At 48.8% G+C, this 27402-nt stretch overlaps 1 protein-coding gene and 1 long non-coding RNA gene across 2 annotated transcripts in view; one reads left to right on the forward strand and one right to left on the reverse strand.

Annotated features, from left to right (window-relative positions):
- NTN3 (netrin 3) overlaps positions 1–26795 on the forward strand; it is an 86969-nt gene extending 60174 nt beyond the window's left edge. Inside the window, exons 6-7 of the mRNA XM_037911356.2 lie at positions 17316–17390; positions 20462–26795. Coding sequence (XP_037767284.1) covers positions 17316–17390; positions 20462–20790 — 404 coding nt within the window. The 3' untranslated portion in view covers positions 20791–26795. The remainder of the gene's footprint in view (positions 1–17315; positions 17391–20461) is intronic.
- LOC122462064 lies at positions 3079–12105 on the reverse strand. The gene is made up of 3 exons (XR_006284404.1): positions 12094–12105; positions 7448–7453; positions 3079–3207 (listed from the first exon to the last, which is right to left on the reverse strand). It is a non-coding gene; the product is annotated as an uncharacterized LOC122462064 (long non-coding RNA).
- Positions 26796–27402: the final 607 nt, after the last annotated feature.

The raw sequence follows: 27402 nt of genomic DNA on the forward strand, positions 1-27402 counted from the left end.
TAATGGAGCTATGCCGATAGCTGGGGCTTTGACCCACTGTCTCCAATGGAGCTGCAGTGATTTACCCCAGATGAAGAGCTGGCTCAGAGTATATCAACATAATGTCAAACTGGAGTGACATTTATATTTTTGTAGCCTAGTCTATAGTGTCTATAAACTATGCTTCATTTCATGCGACAAGCATGGCATAGGGACAGTTCTCTGCAAGTCAAGTGACTCGTGCAGTATAATTGGACAAATAATAGGGGCTGTGATGCATTCTCGACAGTGTTTCCTGGCTGGGGAGACTGACAATAGACCAACATGCCCTGTGCTCCTACATTGTTCCCTAAAGCACCTCCTGCTGGAGGAGACTGGGACTCTGACAGCCACCTACCCCCACCTCTTCTACACATCATTCCTGACAGTACCTTCAAGTGGGGGCAGCTAGGATTGGAGTTCCACAAAGCATCACTCCTGCCCCATTCCCTCCAGTCTGAAATGGGATAAGGAGCTGTGAGATCCCCCAGCAGGAGTCCTTTGTCCAATCCCTCTTGCTGGGATAGTGAGAATTGGTAGAACTGTGACCAACATATCCACTGTTACCTAGCAACTCCTGCTTGAGAGGCTGAGCTTGGTACCACAAGATGCGCCCCGATGCAGTCCACTCTGCCATTCAGGGGCTCCATTTTTCATCCCTACCTCTGGTGAGAAGAAGGTGAGGAACCTGAAATAATTTCTTTGGTCTTCGTTGTTGGGCAGGAAAGATTGCAGGGAATAAATTCAAGACAACTTCTCAGGTCACTTGGAAATAGAAGCTTTTTGCTTTTGGACCTTAAAAGTCCTATCAGGAACATCAAAGAATGGACACTTTGGAAAGGAAACAAATGTTTTTTTCCATAAGTGTTGATCCCAAGACTTGAGTTACTCTTTGAGAGGAGTTAATCGATGTACCCCACCCACCCACAGTGCTTTACAAATAGGATGGTCTTAGAAACAGATCCTAATATTTTCAGCCGAATAAAAATAAATGACACTTGATGGAGACCTTAGTGTTTATTTTGCTTTAGTGGAGTGGGCCCGTGTTAAGCTGCTTGTAGTTTTATCCGAGGGGTTGTTTTTTTAAGATTTTCGGCTTCTAACTCAAGTATCTTCAGTGCAGAATCCATTCCAGGAGGGCACAGAAATCCAGTTCAGGTCCCTCTTTCTCTTAGATACACAGATTTTTAAAACCAGAAGAAGGGACCATTATGATCATGTTGTCTGACCTCCTACGTAACAGACCAGAGAACCCAGCTACATCAAGCTCATAACTACTGGTGGAGCGAGGGTACAGGACAGCCCATGAATCGGGTTTGGGGTCTGCTTCTCCCTGGAGCTGTACCCATGGGCCATTCCAGGAGGGCACGGGAATCCAGTTCAGGTTCATAGCTGGTCATAAAATTTTCACTGCAATGCAGTTTTGATGAAATAAGTAAAAATCCAGTACTATTCTTGTTATGCCCTGCTCTGCTCAGGTTCCTCTTCCCCTAGTGTCAGTGTCTCTCAATCTGTATGCATCCATCCCCTTGGGGTTGTCCTCCTCTCTGCAACCCCTCCAGGCTGGCATGCTATGCCCACCTCAGACTTCTCTTTCCGAGGTTGGGTCTCAAAGGGAAACATGCTCTTGTGTAGGTTATCAATCCTGGATCCCCCCCAACAGCTGCTGAAAGGGAAAGGAGGGGGAGGGGAAAGCAGGTACAGAAGCTAGAGGACCAGACTGGCAGACCTGGTCACTAGGGAGCCTGGTTCCCTTGTGCCCATTCCCTTCCCTCCATGCTCCCAGTCTGCGCCTGGGGGAGAAGGTGAGTGGCTTTTTGGGGAATGGATGGCGACTGCTGGGCAATGCTGGCTGCCTTTGTTCGTGAGAGGTGTCAAAGATTGGGGTGCAGGAGGGGGTATGGTCTCTCGACTGGGGGTGCAGGGTCTGGTGTGGGGCCAGGGATGAGGGGTTTGGGGTGCAGGAGGGGGCTTCGGGTTTGGGTGGGCTCAACGCTGGGGCACGGAGTTGGGGCTCGGGGTTGGAGTGTGGGCTTACCTTTGGCGGCTCCCAGTCAGCGGCACAGCAGGGCTAAGGCAGGCTCCCTGTCTGTCCCGGCTCCATGCTGTGCCCCAGAAGTGGCCAGCAGGTCCGGGTCCTAGGTGGGGGGCCCCAGGAGGCTCAACGTGCTGTGCTCCCAGCTCCCATTGGCTGTGGTTCTTGGCCAATGGGCATGCAGAGCCGGTGCTCCGAGCGGGGGCAGCACATGGAGCCCCATGGCCCCCCCACCTAGGAGCCGGACCTGCTGTCCGCTTCCGGGGCACAGCGCAATGTCAGGACAGGCCTTAGTCCTGCAGCACCGCCAACCGGACTTTTAACGGCTTGGTTGGTGGCGCTGACCACAGTCGCTAGGGTCCCTTTTCAACCAAGCGTTCGGGTCGAAAACCAGATACCTGGCAACGTACCAGCTGGTCCTGTTCCTATGGCAATTTAGCAAAGCTGCTTCCTGTTGCCTTCCATCACTAGGTCTTGCTCACCTGCTGGGGCATGCTTACCTGCTTCATCCCTTCCTGGTGGTGGGAAAGCAGACTTGAATCAAAGCCTGTCTCTGATTTTTATTGCTGTTGTTATTGGAGAATTTTGCCCTGATGAAAAGGGAGGGATAGTGCCACGGCTGAGAGCTGGGCAGGTGCTGGGCAGACTTGGCCCTCACGGTCCATGCCCAACCCCCGAGCTCAAGTGGGGGCTGACATTAATGCTGAACACAGCAGTGATTTTATGATCTCTACCAGGACTGAAATCACAACACTCATTGGGCCATATTCATCCCGGTCTCTTAAGGAGCTTGATCGATTTAGCCTAACAAAGTGAAGGGGCATGAGATTCCAGGCTAGAAGTGCCTATGTGAGGATCAAACATCTGCTAATCAGTCTAGCAGACAAAGGTCTAACAAGATCCAATGGGTGGAATTTGAAACTAGACAAATTCAGACTGAGAATAAGGTGAAAATTTTTAATGGTGAGAGTAATTGACCGTGGGAATGACTTACTGAGGATCATGGAGGAGTCTCCGTCAGTGGCAATTTGTAAATTGAGACTGGCTGTTTTGCTAAAAGCTCTGCTCCAGGAATTGTTTGGGGCAGGTCTCTGGCCTGCATGATACAGGAGGTCAGCCTAGCTGATCACAATGGTCCCATCTGGCCTTGGACTCTGTAAAGCCCTGCCGTCTGTGGGAGCAGCTGCCATGACGTCGCAGGCGCAATGATATGAGGTATACAGGTGATGTGGGGGGGAGGGTAATTCTTCCCTAAGGTACACTGATGTAAATAAGCTGTAGTATCACTGAAGTCAGTGGAGGTTCCCTGGTGTGACAGGGTGTAGGTGAGAGGAGGGACAGGTCCAGAGCCTGTCTCCGTGGGAGGAGAATAAGGTTGAAGTCAGTCAGACAGCAGGAGTCAGTGACTGGAAGTGGTAGAGCAGGCGATCTGACACCCATGTGCATTCAATGGGTGGGCAACGTACCCCCTCCTTTATCTTACACCTTCCTGTTACTTTTCCTGTTACCTCTTTGCCACGCCTCCCACCTTCCATGCCCCGCAGGCCCAACTCTGTCCCCGCTGTACGGGTTCACCTCGCAAACACTCATGTAGCTGAGCACTTTGGCAAGCCCTTGGTGGCCTGATTTACCACTAATTTTTACCACTTTTCCACTGGTTCTTCTGTCAGTTCTTCTGTCTGATCCCCTGCAAATGCCCCTTTGCTCTCTCCCTGAGCCAGTGCCAGCAAACCTACCGGGTTTCCCCCGTGCAGCCATTCACCCAAGGCCCCCCATTCATTTACTTTCAAACTGAAGCTCCACTGCTTGGGGCCAGCATCCCGCTACAATAAAACCCAGTGCAGGCGTGTGCAGGGACCCCACAACCACCTCAGAGCAGTGATGACTTACACACAACATTGGTGAGTCCCCAAATACCCCACATGCACCCTCCCTCCCCCATTCATTTCATCTCCAAAGGCTTGCAGAGTTCACAGCAGGTGTGTCACATTCTTTGAGGCGTCTGCTAACAGTGTTTCATTGTTTCAAGCCTCCTGCTTTTCAGGTGTTTGGCTCCCCTCCCCTTTCCTCCCCCACTCAGGTCCCTGGCTGAGCCCTGGCTTTTCTCTAAGATCTCCATTTGCCCAGCTGGCATCTCCTAGTCCCCAAATGTCTCCAGCAACCCAGGCTTCTGCTCCTGAGCCCCGATTCCATCTAAGTGTCAGGCTAGCTTTGGAACAAAGTGTTCTGGGCCCTCTTTTTATTATTATTATTTTTAAAAAATTTCTGCTCAGTGCTTGTTCCCCATTAGAATTAGCAAAAACTGGTGGAGTGCGTCTTAGGGCTTTAAAGGAATTCAAAGTCAGCAGTAAAAGATTTGCAGCCGTAACACCTAATTAAGTTACATCTCTCTTAAAACAAAATATGCCGTCTTTTTTTAAAGCAGGGAGAAGTAAACCAGATGTGCAAACTCACTCGCACACTCACACACGCATACAGCCAAATGCAGTTTGTGCAACTGCCCTCCAAGTCAATGGGAATAACACCCCGTTGTGCCAGGGCTGGGTTTAGTCCCCTTTCTCTCTCTCTTTCACACACGCACACACTATCTCTCTCACTCTCCATCTGTTTCCCGTATACTCACTCATTGTCTCATGCACTCCTTCGTATTCCCATACTACTGTCACTCACAGAAATACATACAATACACAGACACAGATTCTGGCTGGCTGGCTAATGGCCTCTCTTTCTCTGTCACTCACACACAGAGTACATGTATGCTTTACCCTCATACACACCCATATATTTTCCCATACACAGAGCCTGTTTCTTCTCTCATTTACCCCGGTGTATATCCAGGGTCAATACACTGACATGAGTGGAATTACTTTAGTCTAAGGCCCACAATGCATGCGCATGCGCACACACACACACACACACACACACAATGTAGCCATACAGTCTCATATACACAGTATGTACACAGACACACCCAATACACACTCACATACATTCACTCTGTCTCTGTCTCACACACACACACACTCATCTATAATCTCTATCATGCACACACCCATGCACTCTCTCTCTCTCCTGTCCACGCTCACACAAATGGCAGCTATTTCCTTTCTGTGCCCACCTGGATTCGTGCCACAGTACCGGGTCCCCCTGCTGAGCATGATGCATTCAGATCATTCCTGGTGGTGTTGAAAGTTCCAAGCTGAGCTACGGAGACTTGGTTAAGTGGAAAAAGAAGTTTCGGGGCAATGGAGGAGGGATGGGAAGGAGGGAGGGGATGGAGGGTATGTGCTTTGGATTAGAGAGGCTGACCTGGGGAATGTGTCTATGGAGGAGAGGAGAGGCAGGAGGAGGAAAGGCAGTTTATTGACGTCTGTTTTTAATCTGATTTTCCCCTTGTGTTTCAGTAAAGCTTTTCGTTGTGATACAGGTGAGTGCCCCAGACTAACAGCCCAACTGAAAGTTAAAGAGCTCCGCCCGACTCATTCTTCCTGTAGGGGAGAAATTAACTGTTCGGTGGTGGTGTTAGCTAAGTGTTAGAGAAACCTAAGCGGAGTCGAGTACCTCACTGCCAATGCAGGGACTCCTTCACAATACCACTTAGCACTTACATAGCTCTGTGCGGGCCAGATTCTGCTCAGCCACTCCAGCCTCCATCTGCAGTCACTTCAGTGTACATGAGTGCAGTGAAAGAAGAGTCTGGCTCAGGGGCCTCAAAACACTGCGAGGTAGGCTGCTGTTGTTATCCCTGCTGTACAGAGAAGGAAACTGAGGCACAGAAAGTGAAGTCAGGTGGCCCAGGATCTCACATCAAGTGAGTGGCATGGCCAGAATTAGAATTTGGGACTTTCCAGCTCTCACCCCGTTCTCATGCCTTCACCACACACAGCCTCCTTTACCAAGCGCTATGGCCAGGTCCCAGAGGAAGTGGTGGCAGGATTTGGGGGTGGGCGAATGTGACTTTCCCCTCTGGTGTTGTCTGGATGGGTGATCTGCTAGGTCACTCCAATCCTTGACTCTGGGAGCCAGCCTTACCCTGCTCTGCTGTGAGAACCCCCACTCCTGGGCTGTTCACGCACAGCCTCTGCCATGTAAGCTGCTCTTTGGATTGTGCAACCGAATGACACTAGCCAATATCTCCAGTCCCAGACACAACCCTAGGAACCTCCATCTTTCAGTGGCCAGTTATGCCTGCTGGACGCTGCAAACTTATATGAGTTTGTCAATTTAACAAAAAAATTGATAAGTACCAGGCTTGTTATCCCAAGGGAAGTCTCTGACATGCTTCAAACCAAACACACTGCTTCAGGTAGAATAAACACATTTTTAACTATGAAAGATAGATTTTAAGTGATTATAAGTCAAAGCATAACAAGTCAGATTTGGTCAAATGAAATAAAAGCAAAACGCATTCTAAGCTGATCTTAACTCTTTCAGTGCCCTTACAAACTTAGATGCTTCTCACCACAGGCTAGCTGGTTGTGCTTCAGCCAAGCTCTCTGCTTTGATCAGCGCTTCAGTCACTTGGTGTGGTGTTGATAGATGTAGGTGAAAGAGAGAGAGAGAGCATGGCAAATGTCTCTCCCTTTTATCATGTTCTTTCTTCACTCTTGGCTTTGCCCACCCCTTCCCCCTTAGAGTCAGGTGAGCATTACCTCATTGTAGTCCCAAACTGACCAAAGGAAGGGGGGTGATTCCCTCAAGAGTCCAACAGATTCTTTTGTTGCTGCCTAGGCCAACATCCTTTGTGACTGTGAAGCTGGGCTGGGTTTGTCCCATAGCTTTCCTGATGAGGTGTGAACAGCCTTTCTGCTCTTGGGGAGTTTTTGCCTGGGCTTATTTTAAGCCATGAGGATTTTCAGCCTCATAACTACATACATGAAATTATAACCTATAATCTTACTATAACATTACTGTAACAATTACTATAACATTACACTAACAACAATGCTCAGGGCATCATGAGCCTTCCGAAGACACCCGACATGACAAACTTCGCATTGGATACCACACAATCATTTTATAAAGATGAACATGGGGGTATAGGGTTTTCCCCCGAGGTAGAGAGCGTCATAGCGAGTGTTAGTTGTCTAGTGGTATGATCATTTGGGGCTATCTCACAAAATGTATTTCCTGCCATGCAGGGGCCTTGGACACTGGTAGCACCTCAGTCCCTCCTGATCTCTGGCTGTGGCACAAGATGGTTTAGTTTCCAGAGCTGGAATACTTTAGTCTAAGCTAGGTTATTGGATGTACTAAAAGGGTGATTTGGTTTAGTGCCCTGGGCTGTGTGGGAGGTCAGACTCCATGAGCCCCTTCTGGCCTTAAATTCTAGGACATGTAAGAAAACTCCACACTGATGGGTGGGTGAGTGGGTGCAAACTCCACTGGCATCACCTCTTACTCCACAGCTGCTTGGGACATCCCCATCCCTGCCAATGCACTTGTGGTACCACTGCCCAGCTTTTGCCAGCCCCAGCAATGGCACGTGATCTGCCCGCCCTGTGCCTGGTTCTCCCCAGCACTGGGAGTCTCTCATTTGCAGGGACCTGTAAAGAAAAAGCTCGCTCTTGTGCAAACAGACCATGCAGAAGCTTTAAGCAGAACCCAATGAGAGCTTATCCCCATTTCAAAGGACTTTGGCACAGGATTCTAGAGATTTGTAGTGGTGAGAGATGTGTCCAGCTGTGGTACTTGTAAGATAGTGGCAGCTATCCAACTGTGTCCTGGGGCTTGGGCTCGGGGGGCTGCGGTTGTATCTCAGTGGTGAGGATTCCAGGGCCTGATATATAACAGAAGTGATCTAAGTGTCTCAGTGCTAGAGCTTCTGGAGTGCTGTAGTGTGGTTAGGTCTCAGTGCTGGAGGTTTCCTATGGGCCATGCTATAGTTCAGTGCATGTCATGGCTAACTGCCAGCGGCAGCTGGGTGCTGTCCTGTCGGGGAGTGGATCCAGTAGTGTGTTAGTGTGGAAAGTCCCCAGGTGCTATGCCATAACAGAGGGAAAATTGCTGGCTGGCTCACTACAAAGCAATTTTCCCTTTCTTGGTATTGACACCTCCTCATCAATTATTGGGAGTGGACCACATCCACCCTGACTGAATTGGCCTTGTCAACACTGGTTCTTCATTTGTAAGGTAACTCCCTTCTCTTCAAGTGCCAGTATGTTTATGCCTATGATCTGTAATTTTCACTCTATGCATCTCAAGAAGTGGGTTTTTTACCCACGAAAGCTTATGCCCAAATAAATCTGTTAATCTTTAAGGTGCCACTGGACTTCTCGTTTTTTTGTAGTCCAAGTGATGACATTGTGTCTCAGTGCTGGGATTCCCAGGTGCTATGACACAGCAGAAATGATGCAGCCATGTCTTAAGGCCAGATTTACAATGGTATTTGGAGCCTAAAATGTTGATAGGGCCTAGGGGAAATTACAGAAGTGCCTCGGTGAGTTAGGTGCCCAACTCCCCTGTACCTTCAATGGGCCTGTTTCCTAAGGACAGCTTTACATATGGCTGAGGCTGCTACTCAAAGGTTGTCCTGAGACCTGCAATTTAAGGGCCAGATGTCAAAGGAATTACACTGATGTACCAGTGGATGACTTGGCCCAACAGTCTACAAATAGTTGAGTGCTATAAAATAGCTGCTGTGAGTCACCCCAGAGGTGGCTGCATGTCATGGGTGGGTGACGTCATTCCTGTTGTGTTTGCAGTTTGTGCGTTGAAATTCTCAGAGATGGATGGTTCTTTGTGAATATCATATGTTATTTATTATTAACAGTCAGGCAATTTCTGCCCTATGCTGCTGCTTCCCATGCAGAGTAGCGTGTCTTGGAGTTTCCTTGCGTGTGAAGGGGTTTGCTCCCATGGATGAGATCGGAGGTTCAGGGAATCCATTGGACAGCCTTGTGAGGACCTCTTGTCTCTGCCCTGCAGCCTGGCTGCCTTCCTCTGCTGGTCAACATGGGTCCTGCAGTAACTTTGCTACCAAAAGCATCCCTCATGACTGGGGCCGGGGCTGCTTACACCTTGTAGGCTGTCTGCAGCGACTTACACTGCAGTGCCCCATGCAATAGGGGGAAGTATCCACTAGAGACCAGCTGGCCCCATGCCCCCTACCAGCCTCCAGACCTCGGTCCATGAGGGGTTGGGATCTAGCAGGGAGCAATGCCATGGAAACAGCATTCCCTCTTCTGCATGCAAAGACACACCCTCACCCACAGCCGGGATCCCCTCCATTCACCCTCACCCACAGCCACAGCCAGGATCCCCTCCATTCACCCATAGCTACAGCCACAGCCGGGATCCCTTCCATTCACCCTCACCCACAGCCACAGCCAGGATCCCCTCCATTCACCCACAGCTACAGCCACAGCCGGGATCCCCTCCATTCACCCTCACCCACAGCCACAGCCAGGATCCCCTCCATTCACCCACAGCTACAGCCACAGCTGGGATCCCCTCCATTCACCCTCATCCACAGCCACAGTCAGGATCCCCTCCATTCAGCCTCACCCACAGACAGGATCCCCTCCATTCACCCTCACCCACAGCCATAGCCAGGATTCCCTCCATTCACCTTCACCCACAGCCACAGCCGGGATCCCCTCCATTCACCCTCACCTCCACCAGAGCTCCCCTGGCAGTTCTGTCCCAGCCAGTGCTGGTGGCTTAGCTACGCTGGAGCAGGGCTGCGTGCTGTACCCTGGGAACACAGATGGATCTGCACTGGGCCCATTTATACCTCACCCAGTGGAGAAGGAGGAAACGTCAGCTGTGGATTGGCTTTGGCTGCTGTCCCTTTGCTTTGATTTCCCTTTCCACATGGAATGTTTCGTTCTGAGTGGTGCCAACACAGTAGGCAATGGGATTGTGCCCCCCAGGACTCCCTCATACCATCCCCTCCCCAAACGTCAACTCTCCCCCCAGCACACACTTGTGTACACCTGTTCTTCAGCTCTGGCAACAGCTGACTCTGTGGATGGTCCCCCAGCTCCCAGATGTCCTCTTGATCCTGGAGGGAACCCCGAGCTCATAGCTACATGTACTTTTTCTGGTGGGGAGGGTGGTTATTACAGGGGGAGGCAGATGGGTGGGTGTCTGTTCCACCTGGATGATATCTGGGGAGCCAGTCAGACTTAAACTGATCTTCTTTCTAAATCCCCTTAGCGTGTATAACACCATGTCCGGGAAGTTTCAAGGGAGCTGGGAAGAGGAAAAAATGCTCTGGCAGCTGGCAAGTGAGAGAGGTGCTTGTGAAACATTTCCTCTGATGGCTGTCCAACTTCTCTTGACACTTTTATAGGGTTACCCTTCAGGATTGATATAAAGGGTGTAGCACAGCCCTGGCTCACGGGGCCAGAAATCCACTTGATTTGAGGCTTTTCTTTGCTTTGCCTTTGGAACAGATTTGCTGCACCCTGCACTCTTTTCTCAACTCTTCTGTCCCTTCCCTTCTGTGTCTTTTGTTTCTCTTGCTCCGCTCACAGGTCAGCATCACAGCATCCCGGAGCGGTGTCTCCACCATGCCCAGCACAATGAGTAACCCCAGAAAGAGACAAGCCCAGGCCTGACTCTCCTGTCTGTATAACTCCAGTTAACACAGTGGAGTCACTCCTGATTTACAGCAATGCCCGGGAGAGGAAAATTACTTCCTTGTCTTGTCTGAACTATGAGCCCACGTTGCTGGTCAGGTCTTATGCTACAACCTTTTGCCGACGTAGTTGTGTCAGTCGGGGTGGGATTTGTGCCTGACATAGCTGTACTGGCAAAATCCTGGGGCCTGGAACAGTGAAGCTGCCACAACACAAGCTCTAGCAAAATTACCCCTTTGCCAACAGCGCTTATTCCAGCTCCACTCGAGCAAAATAAGTGACACTGGTAAAAGCTAGCTCCAGTATGTCAGCTTGGACTGCAGTCACACCCAGCCATACCTTCCCACGTGGGGCATGAGTCTTACTTCCACTGTGGCTCTGTTACACTGCTCTGGTAGTGCAAAGTATATGTACCCCCACTTTAAGGCCACGTTCCATGACCAGAACAGTATCAAATGGTTTGAATGCAGCTGAGACTCAGGGCCATGTGGTAGAACGGGGGAGGAGAGAAGGGGAGATAAATAATGAGGGTTTCTTGTTTTTTTTTAAGTTTCTTACATAAATTGAAGTAGAAATTAATTTTATATTCCAGGAATGTTCCTCGGCACAAAACAGAGGTTAAAAAAAGCCGAAATTATTAATTCCAAACACTATTTCCGTTCTTTCATAATCACATTTGTATTATATTAATCATGACTATAAATCCAGAGCAGTTGTTTTTTTTTTCTTCAAAACCCAGGACTGAGTGGGGAGGCTGCAGGGAGAGTGAAGATGTCACCTGTGTGCTTCGTGTCTGGTGTATTTTCTTGTTTTTATCTCCCACCCTTCACACCAGGTCTCTGGCTGCCCCCCAAACTCAGCTTCATGCCTCCCTCTCCTCAGTCATCCTTCCCACTCTGTTCCATCTTTCAATTCCTCTGTCTGCATTTCATCGCCAATTTTTCCTGCCTTGTTACACTTGGGAATAGGACCAAGGCAACTCTTGGAGATCAGCAGTCCGTGTGTATGCACCAGTGCTGCCTCCTACCTGTAGGCAAGGAGAAGCTAACCAGGTTCCATCCCTGTTTCAAGTGCAGCTCACCCTTGCTTACACTTCAGGGGCACTGACAACTGCAGCGCAGGAGGGCTAAATGCTGGCTGCCTGTGACTGAATCAGGGTTTTCACCAGAGCAGACAGGCTCTCATCTCTCCAGCCTCCTGTTCCCTTACTCCTCCTCCTTCTATCTTGGGACACTGGGGAAAATCTTCAACAGCCCAAGTCCCATTTTCAAAAATGCCCATAGACTTGGGCTTCCAAGTGCCTGAGTCCCTTCTGATAATGGGAGATGGGATCCTAAATCACTTGGAGGCAGATTCTTAAAGGTATTTTGGTGCCTAAAGATGCAGCTGGGAGTCAAATGGGATTGCAAGGGAGTTTGGCACCTCAGTGCTTTTGAAAATACAATTAGAAAATACATCTTTAGGTACTGAAATACCTTTAAAAATCTGTCACTTTTGAAAACTTTATCCACTGTCTCCTGCACCCACTTCCCCCATCATTTTTCATTCCTCCCACTTGCCAACTTCTCTCCCCCGGCTCCGCATCTCATGCTGCCCTCAGCCCTCTGTGTTATGTTCCTGCTTAATCTTCTGCTGATGAGCTTCTAGCAGCATTGTGTGGGGGGGACTGGGACAGAATGGTGGGGTGGCACAGTGAAGGGGGAATGATTTTTTGGAAATCTTTATAGCTTTTACAAATAATGGTGCTAATAATAATTTCTAGTCTTTGTAAAGAACTTCGCTGTTTCCTCTGAAACCCTCCTGGTTTCTTCAAGAGAAATCGTTCAATTCCCTAGAAACATGTTTTTCTAACTAAGTAGATTAGTTTACATCTTGTGGCACTTAAAAACATTATTATTATACCAAAAAAAAAAAAAGGCTCAGATTTATGGCTCTTTCTCAGGCCAGATCTCCCTGGCTGGCTTAAACTTCAGTTTCTTCAAAGCTTTTCAGCTGCCAGGCTTGCTCTGTCTCTCCTTCTCTTCCCATCCACTCTGCACATCTCATGAACTTCTTCTCCACAACCCAGGGCTTTGCCCCAGGACTATAATCTACTGGCTTATTGCAGGGAGAGGTGTTAGCAAACTGTCACTCATCACAGTCTCTCGTATACCCCGTGTGTGCCACAATTACAACCCAGTTAGAGGATTGGTTATAACACAGTTGTCACTTGACCCCGTTCCAACATCGATAAAGTGTAGATGGAACCTAGCCAGGTCCCTGTAATCAGACTAACACTAGGCCATGTATGGCCATCTAGCACTCCTCCTTCTTTTGCATCCCCTCTCCTTTCAGCTTTCTGAACAACTTCCCATCCCGTGGCTGGATGTGGTTCGGTGCTATGCTATTGCCACCGGCCCCAGTGCCATCTGCCCCAGTCTGGTGCTGCTCTCTGATACTTACTGCTGTGAATTCTCTTGCACAGAGAGTTAGTCTGCATGCAGATACAGCCAGTGCTTGGCCCAGTGAGGCGCTGGTTCTGACAGGGCCCTTAGTGCCCCACTGCATTAGTGATACAGCATTAGTGATACAGGTCTCATGAAGGCATGAGAGCAGAGACTGGCACGAGATCTTGCAGTGGGATTCTTGACTCACCCTGAATCCTCTTCTGGATAAACCTGCACTTCGTGGGTTCCTTGAATGCTGCATTTGAAGCCTAAAGACAGACGTCGAACACCAAGGCTATGGTTACACTGCCCAGTTAACCTGGGTGATCAGTACCTGGGTCTGAGCACCCAGGTTATCCTAGCCTACTTGTGAGCATCTCCACAGCAACATCTACGAGCTGCCCTCGTTGCCTCAGCCGTGCTCCCCGCCATGACAGGAGGGATGGGGGAAGAGGGGGTGCTATATACCTATGCTGGGTGAGTTTCCCAGGATTCAATAGACAGACTTTAAAGCAGAATGGTACAAAGCAGCCTTAACACACCGGAGAAGCTGTGGCAGTTGCTAAATCACAGTATCTTAAATTGGGGCATTTCATATGTGCCCTATAAACTGGGGCTGGATGAAAACTTTTCATCAAAACAATTTGCCGTTGAGACATGCCATCATGATTAAAATAGTTTTTTTGCAAAATCATATCGATTTTGATGAAAGTTCATTTTGGGAAAAACATTTCAAAAATGTCAAAACTTCCAGATGTTTTGTTTTGAAATTTACTTTATTTTATATGAAAACATTTAAAATAATAATAAGTGGTCAAAATTAAAACAAAACGTTTTGGTTGACCTGGGGGGGGGGAATGCGAATTTTGTTCTGTGAAAATTTGTGAAATTTTGGCTTTTCCTCTTCATTTGGGATGAAAAAAAATTTCAAGTTCTCCAAAGATTCTGTGGAATGGAAAATCCATTTTTGGGGGGGAGAGAGGGGCTCTACCATAAACACAACCAAACTGAGGGGATGAAATCTGCTCGTCATGGCTGGAGCACTTGGGCCTGAAATAACTCCTGTATAGGAGCCAAGACTTTCCAACTGATTAGCTTGAACAACTAGCGCACAAAAGAGTCCAAATATAGCCATTTACACCAATTAAGGATCTGACCCGTAGAGTTTCTTAAACTACTATGGAGAAGTTCCTGTACTTTTAATCTGCCCATTGTTCCTTTCCCATTTAGTCTTCAGATTTTTAAGTAGACCTGTTACTTCAAGTTATGTTGTTCTGTTTAGTTTTGCTACCATTATTTAAAAAAATAACAATGACATTATGGGCTTCCTTCTGGTTTTTCAAACCCTGGTGTAAATCAGGAGCAACTCAGGTGAGATCAGCCAGTCAAATTCTCGCCTATTTCCATTGATGTAAATATACAGTAATGGCTGTGTAAACCAGCTGAGTTGGATTAGATTTGTAGTGGTTTAGCCAAGAGCAGATTTGAGCCCACTGGAATAATTCAGGGCAGGTAAAGCCAGTATCAGCGAGATCAGAAGCAGCACTGAGCAGTTCTCCAAAAACAGTTAAAAATAATGTGAAGTTCACTCCTTGCACAAGATCTCAAAAGTCCACTAAAGCCCTGAAAATAGGCTCTGCACAGAGGTGAATTTTCCCCATAAGGCGTAAACATAATAAAGTTCTGACCCAGGTCACCCTTGTCAGAAAGTCAGCCCCATCTGGCAGCAGCTCCATGGCCTGTGTGGAATGAGCTGGCCATCTCAGACCATTTCCCAGGGGAGAAAGGTCCATGTCCAAAAACTACCATTGCCAAGGTCACTCAGGCTGCCTGCTCAGCAGAGAAGCTGAGGACTGAATGGGTCATGGAGAACGAACTGTGTTCTCTCCCTAGAGCCATGCCTTGGAGTCATGGTTCAGATCCATTGGTGGCAGTGGATGTGCAGGAAGCTTGCACTGCTGCTGCACATACTGTACTTGATCTGTTAACAAAGAAAGGGATTCAGGTCCCAGGACGGGCAGTTGAGCATCCTCTGTCAGTGCTAGATTCATTCAAAAAGGGAAGGGAGAGAAATGGAAAAACCTAGCATAAATGTCTTTGTCATAAAAGCTGCCAGAGTGTGGCTCTGTGCTTCCCTAAATAAAAAGGGAGAGGAGAACAAAGCGAAGCAGGAAAAGACCGGTGCCCCCTCGGCACCGTGAGCCCAGCTGAGGTGGGCAGGGCAAGCTGGGGTAGAGGAAAGCACTCACTCCCCTTTGCTGGGGAATTAGCTTCGTGCTGAGCTGCTTTTATCAGTGACAAATTTGGAGCCGGCAGCACAAAGGCCAGAATAAAAGGGAGCAGGGCGGAAAGGGAGAGAGCAGCAGAATCCAGGGTCCGTTTGTGTTTCTGGTTTTCTTCCTTTTTTCTTGTGGAAGTTGGCACGGGGAGGTTGGTGTTTTGTTTTGTTTCTTTCTCTCCGATCCCTCTGGCAACCAACAGACAAAGAGAGCTTCATTGACTGCTTGCTCTGTCCCAGGGGAAATAGAGCCAAGCTGGACAGAGAATCTGCAAGAGGGGAAGAAAGGAAGAAAGATGGGCTCAGAAAAACACAACCTAAGCAAAATGTGCGGAGAGAGACAAATTGAGCTGTTCAAAGGACGGTGGCAGGAGAAAGGAATGAAGAGGGGGCTGCTTTGGGAAACCCTTGGGATCAAAGACACTGGGGAGAAAGGTTCCAGAACTGCTCTGCTCTCCATGCAAAGCTGGGGCTTCCAGCAATAGGCATAAAAAGGCTGGCCTATGGCATGAGCCCAGCCCCAGGGAACGCGGCCAGATCAGGGAGCGCAACGCCCTGTGCTGTGCCAAAGACCTGGAATGATGCTGCATGTCCACAAAGAACACCTCCCCGGCCACGTCCCAGCAGCACAATGCCCCCCATGGGTGGGAGGTGGAGTGTGTTCAGGTTATTCAGGGAAACACCTCCTGCAGCAGAGCAGCCTTCTACACTGCTGGTGTGCTGTGGGGTGGGGAGATGGAACGTGTTCAAACGTACCTATCTGTTGCTGGACTCTGTTGTTTCCTGTTGTCTCCATACCCGTAGCCTTGGTGTTACCCTGGACTCCAATCTCCTTCTCCTCCTACATCCCCCAGATCTGCAGCACACCTCCTGCGTGATCCTGCCGTTATTTCACCACCTTTCCCTTTGCAGCTCCTGTCCCTTGGACTCCTGCAACTCCCTTCTCTGCAGCTCTGTTTCCCAGAGCTCCAGGGCCTGGCATGTGCAGAACTGCATTGCTCCTGCCTCCTCACACCTACGAGGAAGCTTGAGCCCAACCCATGCCACAGACAGTTCCCCTGACTTCCTGTCTGCATCAGAATACAGGTCAAAAGGATTCTACATGGTCCAAGTTCATCCCTGGAGTAACACCCTCAACTTCAGTGGAATTACATGAGTTTGGCAAAATGTGTTCTAACTCCCTCTTTGGAACTTTCTCCAGCCCATCCTAAGGGACATGGGGCCAGAATCTCAGCTGGTGTAAATCAGTGTAGTTTTGTTGGCTTTGATGGAGCTATGCTGATTTACATCAGCTGAAGATCTGGCCTCTCTGGGCCTCTCTCCCAGCTCCTTTATTTAGCTAGCATCAGCCTCATTCTCACAATCTGGCTATTGGTGGTGCAAGAACCTTCTCCTTTGCTGCTCCTACCACCCAGGACACCTTGCCTCTAATACTCCACTGTCCATCTCAAATCTAAGCTGAGGACATATTTTCTCCCTTGCCCATGGTTATTATTATTTAATGTTCTCATTATGTTATCCCAAAAGACCCAGTCAGAATCCATTATGCTAGAAGCTGTGCAAACACATACAAAGACAGTCCCTGTCTGAAGAGCTTAAAATCTGTGCCTCTCAATTTCTCTCGGCCACCGCTGTTATTTATTATTAGCTCTACAGTTTTATTATCCACAGCTGCTGTAAATCAGCAGAGCTCAGCTGAAGTCAGAGGAGCTCCATCAACTGAGGATCTGGCTCAAAAGCTCTAGAGAGTTTGAGGATTCAGTCTCTCTGAAATCTGCTGTATGAAATGATATTGCCTTTTATTGGTCTTTGCCCCAAGTGGGTGATTCACTGTTAATACCAGCGTACAGTGCTGCAGGTGAGAGATGCAAACTTCCCCTAGCCTCTCCTTCCCCCCGGTTGTGATGGTTTTGCTTGTACGGGGTTTGTTTGAAACTACTGAGCTCTTAGTTTGCTCTGTTCCTTCTCTGCAGACTGTGATTCGTACTGCAAGCCAGCCAAAGGCAACTACAAGATTAATATGAAAAAATACTGCAAGAAGGATTATGGTAAGCTGCTCTTCCTTCCTGAAGTCAACTTCGCAGGGAAGAAGAGTGAGGAAATGGGCCAGCGGACACCTGCTGCCACGCCTTGGATGGGCAAACCCAGTCCTGGGATGGGAACACAATTCTGTCCCACCCTGATCTGTCGGAGCATCTCACCCTGCCCTAGGCAGGTCGTGCTCTTCTGGACTGAGAGGGGAATTCAGTCTGTGTTCACTCCATCCAAGCTTCCCCCACCCTCTGTTCCTCTCCTATTGGGCCTCAATCTAGCTAGAGATCCAGCTGCTCACAGAGAGGCATCCAAGGTCAGCGGTGACCAAAAGTCATTGCCATCTGGTGGTAGTTCGATGGCGCATGGTGGTCTCTGGTGTCCACATCCCCTATCTTTCCTCAGCTGACCCTCACCCTCACTGTAAGAGATGGCAATCAGTACCCTAGTTCATAGAGATGCTAAAAATTAAAGGCTATCTTGTTCAATGGCTTGAATATGCATTTGCGGGCAGGAATCTGAGAATTTGGTGTTTTAATTATCTGATTTGCACCTGCAGTAAGGAATTCTGGGCTACAGGTACTCAGATTTAATTTAATTTAATGGAGGGGGCCAATTTTCCAGACACTTCAAGGGAAGCCATCTTCCCCAAGTTCACCCCGAATATACATGGAGTCTAGGTGACCCTCTCACTCCTTGAGGCCGTCTGTCTAGAACACTGCTGAAGTGCACCGATGAGGGGGTGCTGGAAGCTAGTGCTGCCACTGCCCACCTGGTACGTGCCGTGGAGGCAAAGTGAGACCTTCAGTCTCTGGTGCTGTCAGTCTGGCCCTTTCCACCAGCATGACATTCATTAAAGCAAACCTGTTAAACCATTCCATGCCCTCTCCCCCTCCGTCCCTCCCTGCCTGCCAGATACCTTACAAAGAACATTTTCTCCATACTCTTGTTGTCTGAGGGGTCTTGGGAGAAAGCTGATGTGAATCACTACTGTGAGGCCAGGCTGGGCGGATGCTGACTGCATGTTGTTAATCACTGTGACACAGGGCCATTCACACTCGGGCGTGGAGGGAGGTTCGCTGGAGAGAGCTGGTTGATTGATCTTCCACAGGAACCCTTGGCTCCAGCCGAAAAGATGGTTTTGGCAAGGTGGAGAGCAATAGAAATGGCTGTCAGATGGCTCTGAGTCAGGGGGTGGGGGAGGAGGCTGGAGTGAATGTGAGCTTGGAGAGAGAAGAGCTCACCAGAACTAGTCCTTCCATTCAGCTAGACTTTCTTGCAACTTTAACCCATTTATGTTTCTCAGGACTTTCAGTGGAAGGGTTCCAAGTAGCCACCTGTGCCGTATGTGCCCGTAATAGACTCATGGGAGCTTGTAGATCCCCCATAAAAGGAATTCTAAATGTGGGTCATTTCAGTGTCGAAATATTCAAAATTGTGTTTGCCGGCAAATATCTATTGAGTCACAAAACTCTAATTTCCAGGTACTTTCCAGCTATTTCTTTTAGGGTGACCCTTGATTTTCCTCTTCAGTCCCCTGATTTAGTTGGGGATTGGTCCTGCTTAGAGCAGGGGGTTGGACTAGATGACCTCCTGAAGTCCCTTCCAAACCTGATATTCTATGATTCTATGATCCCTGAGCTGCTCTTTGTACCTATGGACCCCATATGAGCACCTCACAGATAGGCATGACTTTATCCTCACAACACTCCTGAGAGGCAGGGAAACATCATTCCCGCCATGGAGAACTGAGGCACAGAGAGATTGTAAGTGACTGGCTCCAGGTCACCTAAGGACTCAGGGACAGAGCTAGAAACTGAGTGCATATCTCCTGAGTGACAGGCTACAAACACCCAGTACCACCCGTAGCCCAGCCAGCCAGGCAGCTGCTACAACTGCTTGTCAGGAGTCCCGTCACTGGGTCGTGGTTGGGGAGGTCTGAGGCGTTCCCAGTTAATGTGGCCTCGTTCTGAAACCTGACACAGGTTTTAACGCAGCATAACTCTATTGACCTCAATAAAATTAACCCCAATTAACACCAGTGTCAGTGAAGGGAGAATCAGGCCTTCCAACTCTTTTTGCTTCCCTGTGTCTTCCAGGGCCAAATCACTGCCTTTCCACTTTGGTTTCCCCACCGTCCTGACCCTTCCTCATGTACCTGGCCTGAGATGAAATCATGTTTGGCCAGCAAAACTCAGAACCATATAACAGTCCCAAAGCAGGGTGAATGTCACTGACTAGCAATGTGTGTCTGAAAAGGAAAATTAAGCAACATCTTGTCCTCCAGCAGTGCAGGTAGAATTTGGAGGCTCCGTAGGCTCCTGAAGGCTGTCTTTTCTGAGCACTCAGCAGTCTCAGTCATCCTCTGGACCACAGAAGCTGTGCCCTGGGGGCCTGTTGCTTTAAGAAGCATGGGGACAGCTGTGCTGAGTAAGGCTGGTCAAAAAATGCTAATTACTTTTCACTGGCAATTTTGGAAAATTGGTATGAGGTTGGGGGGAGTTAAATTTTCCAGTTTTTCATAAAAAAACAAAAACAAAAAAAGTTGATTTTTTTTTCATTTTTTGTGGGAAATTTTACCAAAACCAGAAATTTTTTATTGAAAAATTTATTGTGAGCATTTTTGTTTTCATCACAAAGCCATTTCTCATCCCCAAAAACTGTTTTGAAGGAAAAATTCCAAGCATCTCTAATGCCGAGGAACTAAGTGTTGTGGCAAGAAGATGTAACTAGATCTTGTGGAATTGGTCCGTCGAGAAGCTGCAGTGAAACAGGACAGAGTGTTTTCTTAAAGGGTGGGTGGTTCCCCTGTCAGAGCAGAAACAATCCCACAAAGATTGAGCCATGCAAATGTGCCTGTTGCCAGAACAAGGGGGTGCGGGGTGGGGTGGAAGAAGAGTATAGGCTGACCAAATAGCAAGTGTGAAAAATCGGGACGGGGGTGGGGGGTAATAGGAGCCTATATAAGAAAAAAAAAAAAACAAATATCAGGACTGTCCCTATAAAATTGGGACATCTGGTCACCCTAAAAGAGTATCATCACTGACTCTTGCTCCACTCTGAACATCTCTCTTTGTCTCTCCCCCAGTTGTCCAAGTGAATGTCTTAGACATGGAGACAGTGGCCAACTGGGCTAAGTTCACCGTCAACGTCCTCTCGGTCTACAAGTGCCGCGACGAGCGCGTGAAGCGTGGTGATAACTTCCTGTGGATCCACATGAAAGACCTGGCCTGCAAGTGCCCCAAGATCCAAATCAGCAGAAAATACCTTGTCATGGGGATCAGCGAAAACCCCACTGACCGTCCAGGACTAATGGCAGACAAGAACAGCCTGGTTATCCAGTGGCGGGATGCCTGGACCCGGCGCCTGCGGAAACTGCAGCGGCGGGAGAAGAAGGGGAAGTGTTTGAAACCATGATGGGTTTTGTGTCTGTCCCTTACTAAAGTCCCCGCCCTATGCGCACTCTTCAGACTGTTCCCCAGAGACTCTGTATATATATATAGCGAGAACAGACTCTCCTGTCTATAGTGTATATTTGTGATGGGTTCCTTTGTGTGCGTGAAGGCCCGGGTGTGCCTGGGGGTGTGTGTGTCCTTAATGTTAATTAAAAGTAACACAGTAAGGACAAGCCTTTAAAGAGGAGTGAAGTGCAGGATGAGCCCAGTGTTACTAGGTCTGAAGTTGCTCAGAAGATATAAGCAAAAGACCTCTCTGTCTGGGCCCCTCTCCTGTGGGTGTCTCTCAATGTTTCTGATCTCTCTTCCCTTTTGGTGATGAGCTCCATGCCCTGCTTGATCCCAGTGTCCAAGCACAAGTCCTCAACTCTTCGCTTGGCCACAGTACACCTGGGTGTGGAGAAGTCTAAGCTCTTCAGTCCCCTTCCCATCCGTAGCAACTGAGACTGACCTGGTGTCAGTTCATGGATTATGAGGCAAGAAGAGACCACTGTGATCATCTCGTTTGCCCTCCTGAATAGCACAGGCCAGAGAATTTCCTTGACGTACCTTCCCCCATTCCCATCTTCTACCCTATTTCAGGTCTCCTGAAGGGAAAGCAAAAGCATTGGACATAGAGGGTCAGATTCTTCTGTCATATGTACTGGTATAGATAAGGAATATGTGTATGGCTTGTTAATGGATTTCCATATGCATCCAGTATGAGAGGAGATTCCAGCCCTGGAGTTCCATGAAAAACCAAAGGGTCTGATTTGCCAGTTACACCATGTTTATGCTGATATAGCACCACTGATTTCACTGGCGTGACACAGTGAGAATCAGGCCTTTTGGGTTTATTCAGCGACTACTGCCATGGACCAGCCCCCACCTACAGACTGGTCTTAGCCAAGGTCACTGCCAAAGGCCCTCTTATATCCTCTCAGAAAATGTGTATGTTTGTGGGGGAAGATCCTCAGCTGGGTGAAAATCAGCCAATTTGTATCAGCTGAGGATCTGGCTCAACATGCATAAGTCAGCTGTGGGCCTGATTTTGCCCTGCTTTTCACCTGGTGTAGTTATTTTCATCTGGGCCAAAGGAATGTGAAATGCTGCCATTTGGACTTGGACAGTGTTTTGCAGAGGTGTAAATGGGGGCAGAAGGTGAAATCCCAGGAAGACTGAGTCCTCGGGGTGTTTTTGTGCTTCCCCTGCCCTCTGAGTCTCAAGGGGTAGGATTGATAAAGCAAAGCTAATGCACTGGTGGTTATGGTGAGAAGCTCTAGTTCACCAGGGCAAGGGAATTGTAGTCCCTTGACACAGGCACATTCCAAATGGGCACAGAGTGGGCCTGGGTGGCTGTTGGATTGGATCTACTCAGAGGGCAGGAAATGGTGCAGCAAGATAACGGAGCAGCCTGGAAACAGAGTGTGGCGGGATAATCCTTGTAAACCAATTGTTGTGGGCACCTGTGGCTCAGGGAGGCATTATGCTGCAGAGCAGTTTAAGACTGAGGCTCATTGGCAGAGCTGTGTGAGGGCCCAGGCCTGGCACAGGGACCATTGCAGGTTAAGATACTGGCAGAATTGTGTAGTAGCTCAGGAATGGAAGAGTGTGTTGTGAGGCCAGACTGAGGTGATCTGCATAGTGACGCAGGACTGAACACCAGGAGATGCTTTGGGGCATGGTTAAGGTACATTAGCAGAGCTGGCTGAAGGCCCAGAATTGGCTTAGCAAAGCTCTTTGTGGTCAGGACTGTCATGCACTGAAGGCCCATGAATACTGGCAGAACAAGGGGTTGCTGAAAATCAAAGTTTCATAGCTGTGGGAGGACCAGAGACAGACTAGCAAATGGTCACATGAGGTGTGCTAGCTGGACTAGTTTGCCCAGCGGCTGCCTTTGCTGTTCTCACAGCAGACAGCACTAGCAGGTGCACCCTTGTGTTTGCATTAGTACATGGAGCAGAGTGGAAATGCACATTCCTGACACCTAGTCACTACTCATGTTATTTACATTCAGCCTCCATCATGGGATGGTCTTTGAACACAATCCAGTCCCCCCTCCGGCCAGGCCCCAGCAGGTAATGTCACCTGGGACCACACATGTGAGGCCATGTTTTCTTACAATGCCAATACCTGGCTAATTATTGAAATCAATTGCAAAAAAACCCACCCTTTTCTCCAGGGGGCCTGTGAGTTCATACTGCAGCCTGATTCTCCTCTCATACCAATTTTACACCAGTGCAACTTGCTTGTTTTGAGTGCAGTTACTCCTCATTTACCCTGGTGTAAGTGTGATCAGGACCAGACCCACAGTGTGCTGTGTCACACATATTTTGCACACCCACTGAACACCAAAGCCCTGACGCTGATCTCATTTACACCCATGTAATTCCAGAGCAACACCATTAAAGGCACCTGAGCTACCCTGGATTTACACTGATGTAACTGACCTCTGGAGTTGACACCCCCCCCCTCCCAAAAAAAACCCACAAGCCATTGCTGTGCTAGGAATTGTCATTTCCTAACCAATTTACACCCTGGGACAAACTGAGGCCTGGTGTAAGAAGCTGCAATGCCATTTTTGACTATGCTTAGGGAAGAAGCTGTACAGTGGTTTATTATTGTAGGGTTACAAATAAAGCCCATTTTGTTTATGGCCCAACTAATGTATTCTAGCAGAACAACACTCTAGCAACCTTCAGGGCTCATTTTTGGCCTCTGAGCCATACCAATGCCCCCTCCATCCCGTGTCAATCCCCTTACCTACTGCTGACACATGCAAAGGGGCACCTAGAGCCTGACTGCAGCATAAGCTAGCGTGGCAGCTGCCTAGCCTACTCCAATGAGGGGTGGGAGGCTGAGACCTGTCTCCCAGAGTGTGGCTCATGGGACACGGGAATACTGGCTAGGGCGTGGTGGAGCGGTGCGAATGCCCAACGCCCGGTTACTAACCTGTGGGCTGGCAATGAGATGGGGGGGCAGGGCTCCCAGAGTTGCGCTGAATATAGTAATTGACATAATGGCCACAGGCGCCTTGACAAGTAACAGACTCATGTGTCACTAACACGGTTGTGACACTGGCCCATTTGTAGCATAGTAACTGCTCGTCCCTCAGGTCACCTGCGTTGATGTAGTTGCTTGGCAGGGCTTTGAGCGAACTTGCTCGCTCCTGGCGTTAAATGTTACAGGTACTTTCTGTTTAAAATGTTCCTGTGAATTACAGCCACACAGTGAGAACAAACGTCATGTCCCCTCCCGCTCCACATGCAGCCCCTGTGCTCTCAGGTGTGGGGGAAGGGGCCCAGCTAGCACAAGGGTGGTGCACAGTCTGTTCAGGTGCCAGCTGATGGGGAAAATGCACAGAGCACCCATTCCCTGCTTTAGCCTAATGTGACTCTACCTTCCCGTCCCTCCGGTGTCTGTGAGCCACAGGACTTGGTCCACCCCCGCCTTACCCTGTGTGCAGTCCGTTACACTAGTGCAACGTGGTCATGCAACCTGTTACCAAGTAGTGGGCCAGACCCTCAGCTGCTGCAGCCTGTCATAACTCCACGGAGGGCAATAGAAGCACTTCTACTTTACACCAGCTGAGGAGCTGGCCCAGGAGTGGGAGTGCTTGACATCCCCTTGCAGCACACAGGGTGCAGGGTAGGGGAGAATCAGGCCCACAGGTCTCTGCAGCGGTGTGATGGGCCCTGGTCAACTCCCACTGAAGCCTAAAGAGGCTTGTTCTGTTGGCTTCTATGGGCACAATCGCCATCACTTTCGCTGTCCCTAGTTTCTTGGGGGTAGGGGAGATGGGGTGTGTGTGTGTGTGTGTCCGTGTGTGCGCGCATGTGTGCTGCTGTTCCTCATCTGCAACAAAGACCCCCTCAAAGCAAACAGGAAAGTGTGCAACCGTCACAGTAACTGCTTAACTCCCAAGCTGCTAGGAACAAACCAAGAGAAGGGTGGTTTTTTTGTGGAGGGGTTTTGCATGGTCACTGAGAACGGCTGCTCCTGGGTGAACATGCTGTGGAGAATTTCTCACTTTCTCATGCACTAAATGCCACTTGGGCTGCACCTTTTGGGGGAGGAAACTCACCCCACATAGAGTTGCGGCACAAGTGCATCTTAAATCACACCTACACCCTGAGTGGGGCTGCAGGGGCGCTGAAGCTGCCTGCTGACCATCTGCACAAGGGGTAGATTTCACTGCTGTAGCTTATGAACCTTGGGTGCCCAGACTGCAGCCTGAGGGTCAAATCCAACCCAGCCCAGTCTAAAACAAAGCTCACTGCTGCTCTCTCTGTGTCAGGTGAGGACAAAACTGTCGGGTTTGACAGCTGGTGAACTCAGACCACAAGGCATTTCACGTCATATTCCTTTACTGAGCAGGTAAATGCTATGGTTGACATTTGCCAAGCTGGCTAGGGGAGTTAGACGCTGCTCTAATTAAAGAGGCACATCTACAGCCCCTAGGCTGCTTGGAGACTCTCAGCCTATGCCTGTGTGCCTTTACTTTGTATTTAAACATACAACCATATAAGGGCAGATTCAGGACAGTTTTTGGTGTTTTGGCAAGTTGCCCTTGAACGTTGCAACGTTTGGGCACCCAGAATGGTAGGTATGACATGGGCCAAGCCCACTGCAGGAAACACCATCTCCCTGACCCTCTTCTCAGGCCAGCTTTGGACCTCTAGGTTATAACATGTATGTCTTGTCAATAGTTTTCAATATGCAACAGAGCAAAAGAATTGGAGGGAGGCTGTGGACCAGGCCATCTCCATGAAATAATGTTGAATATGTAAAAAAAAATAACAACCAATGTTATGGAACATAGTGTAACATATATAAGATATGTACTTTTTCTTCTTTATTATTATTGTTTTTAATAACACGAGTCTAATGTGTATTGCCTGCCTAAATCGGTGTTTTCTTCCCCTGAGACTGCAGTTTGCATTTGGCTTTTGATGCTAAACTGCTGATGACACCTCATCCCCCACCCCGGACATGGGTTCAGCTGCTTCTTAATTGCACCAGTAAGGCCCACTTGGAAGCATGCCTCGCGCAGAGCACAAGGCAGGTGCTCAGCATAGCGGGGGTAAATGTGCTTATTTACACCAGCTGAAGATCTGTGAGTTTGGGGGGTGGGGGTGGGACTGAGACCCAGACTGGATTCCAAAGGAGGAGGTTCAAGGGATCCCATCAAGATCAAAACCAAGGGCCCTGATTCTGAGCTCACTTAGAATGAAATTCAGCCCTGTGCATGCAGCCCTGGGCCTGTGCACGCTGATTACATTCCACTTGCTGTGAGTGGTGCCTCGACTTCGGGCTGGTGTTTTGCACAGGGGTGAAGGTCACTCTTACCCCCATTTTACTCTGGTGCAACCCCATTTGCTTCAGTAACTGGACATGGGGGTATGAGTGAAACCAAAATCAGGCACTGGGGCCAACTCTGCTGGCAACGATTGGTGCAGCTCCACGGCAATCACTGGACTTGGGGCAGTTTGCACCAGTAGAAAATGTGCCTCCATGGTTTTAAAATTGCTTGTAGCTTTGTTACTAGCGCCACCTTTGCTGATGAAATATGGCTCCTCAGCTGGTGTAGATCAGCACGGCTGCAGGGGTTACAGCAGCGCGCCACAGCGGAGGCGCTGGCTCGGCCCTCTGAAAGGGGTAGAGCAAAAAGCCCATTTCTCTTCACTTGGTGGAGCGTAAAGAAAGGCTGGCCAGTAACCACACAGAAAACGGCCATCGAGGCGAGCCGATGATACGAGTAGGGGATGGCGCATGCACACGCTTACTGGTCACGCTTATGTTAAGGGTCCACTTACAAATAGTTTCTATAAGGTGGATAAATAATTAACAGATGCTATAAGCATGTGACAGCTATGAGTGGTCTGTGTGACAGCAGGTTATGAACAAATCAGGAGGCAGTGTTACAGATGATTATATGTAATCTATTGATCTGTTGGATTGTATAACAATCTGTAATAAATGATGGACTATTTATTAAACCATCTATTAACATTTTATTAACCCTTTATAAGCTATTTAGAAACGGACTCTGAAAATAGAGGGTGCCACTGACTAGCAGGCATGTTAACCTCAATAATTTAGCTTCCCTGAGCAAATTTTCTCACTTTTGTCACTTCTTGACCCTTCTTCCAGTCCATATTAAATGCTATTTCTTCCATACTAAGCCCTGGCACACCTCGCCTCTGGCTGCTGAGAACTGCCATTTACTGCTAGCTCTGAAGATGGTTTTAATCCATGACAGACTTTGCCTCTAACTCTGGAGTTACCAGGTTTCCTTAATAGCCTCGTGAGGATTTAATCAAACATTCAACCCTGAAATTCTAAGTGCATCACATCCACTCTTCTCCTGGTTCTAAAGGGCCTAGCAGGCTGGGGAGGAGTCAGGCGTGGTTTGTTACATGCAGCCCGATGATTGAGTATTCTTTGGTTAATCTAAACCTAATCACATCGATATGTGTCTTGCTTTTAAGCCCTGAAGCAGAGCTCTGTGGAGCTGGAAAGCTTGTCTCTCTCGCCAACAGAAGTTGGTCCAATGAAAAATATCACCTCTCCCACCTGGCTGCTCTAATAGCCA

Source organism: Chelonia mydas, chromosome 10 (assembly GCF_015237465.2).
Source record: "Chelonia mydas isolate rCheMyd1 chromosome 10, rCheMyd1.pri.v2, whole genome shotgun sequence".
Classification (NCBI taxonomy): domain Eukaryota; kingdom Metazoa; phylum Chordata; order Testudines; family Cheloniidae; genus Chelonia; species Chelonia mydas.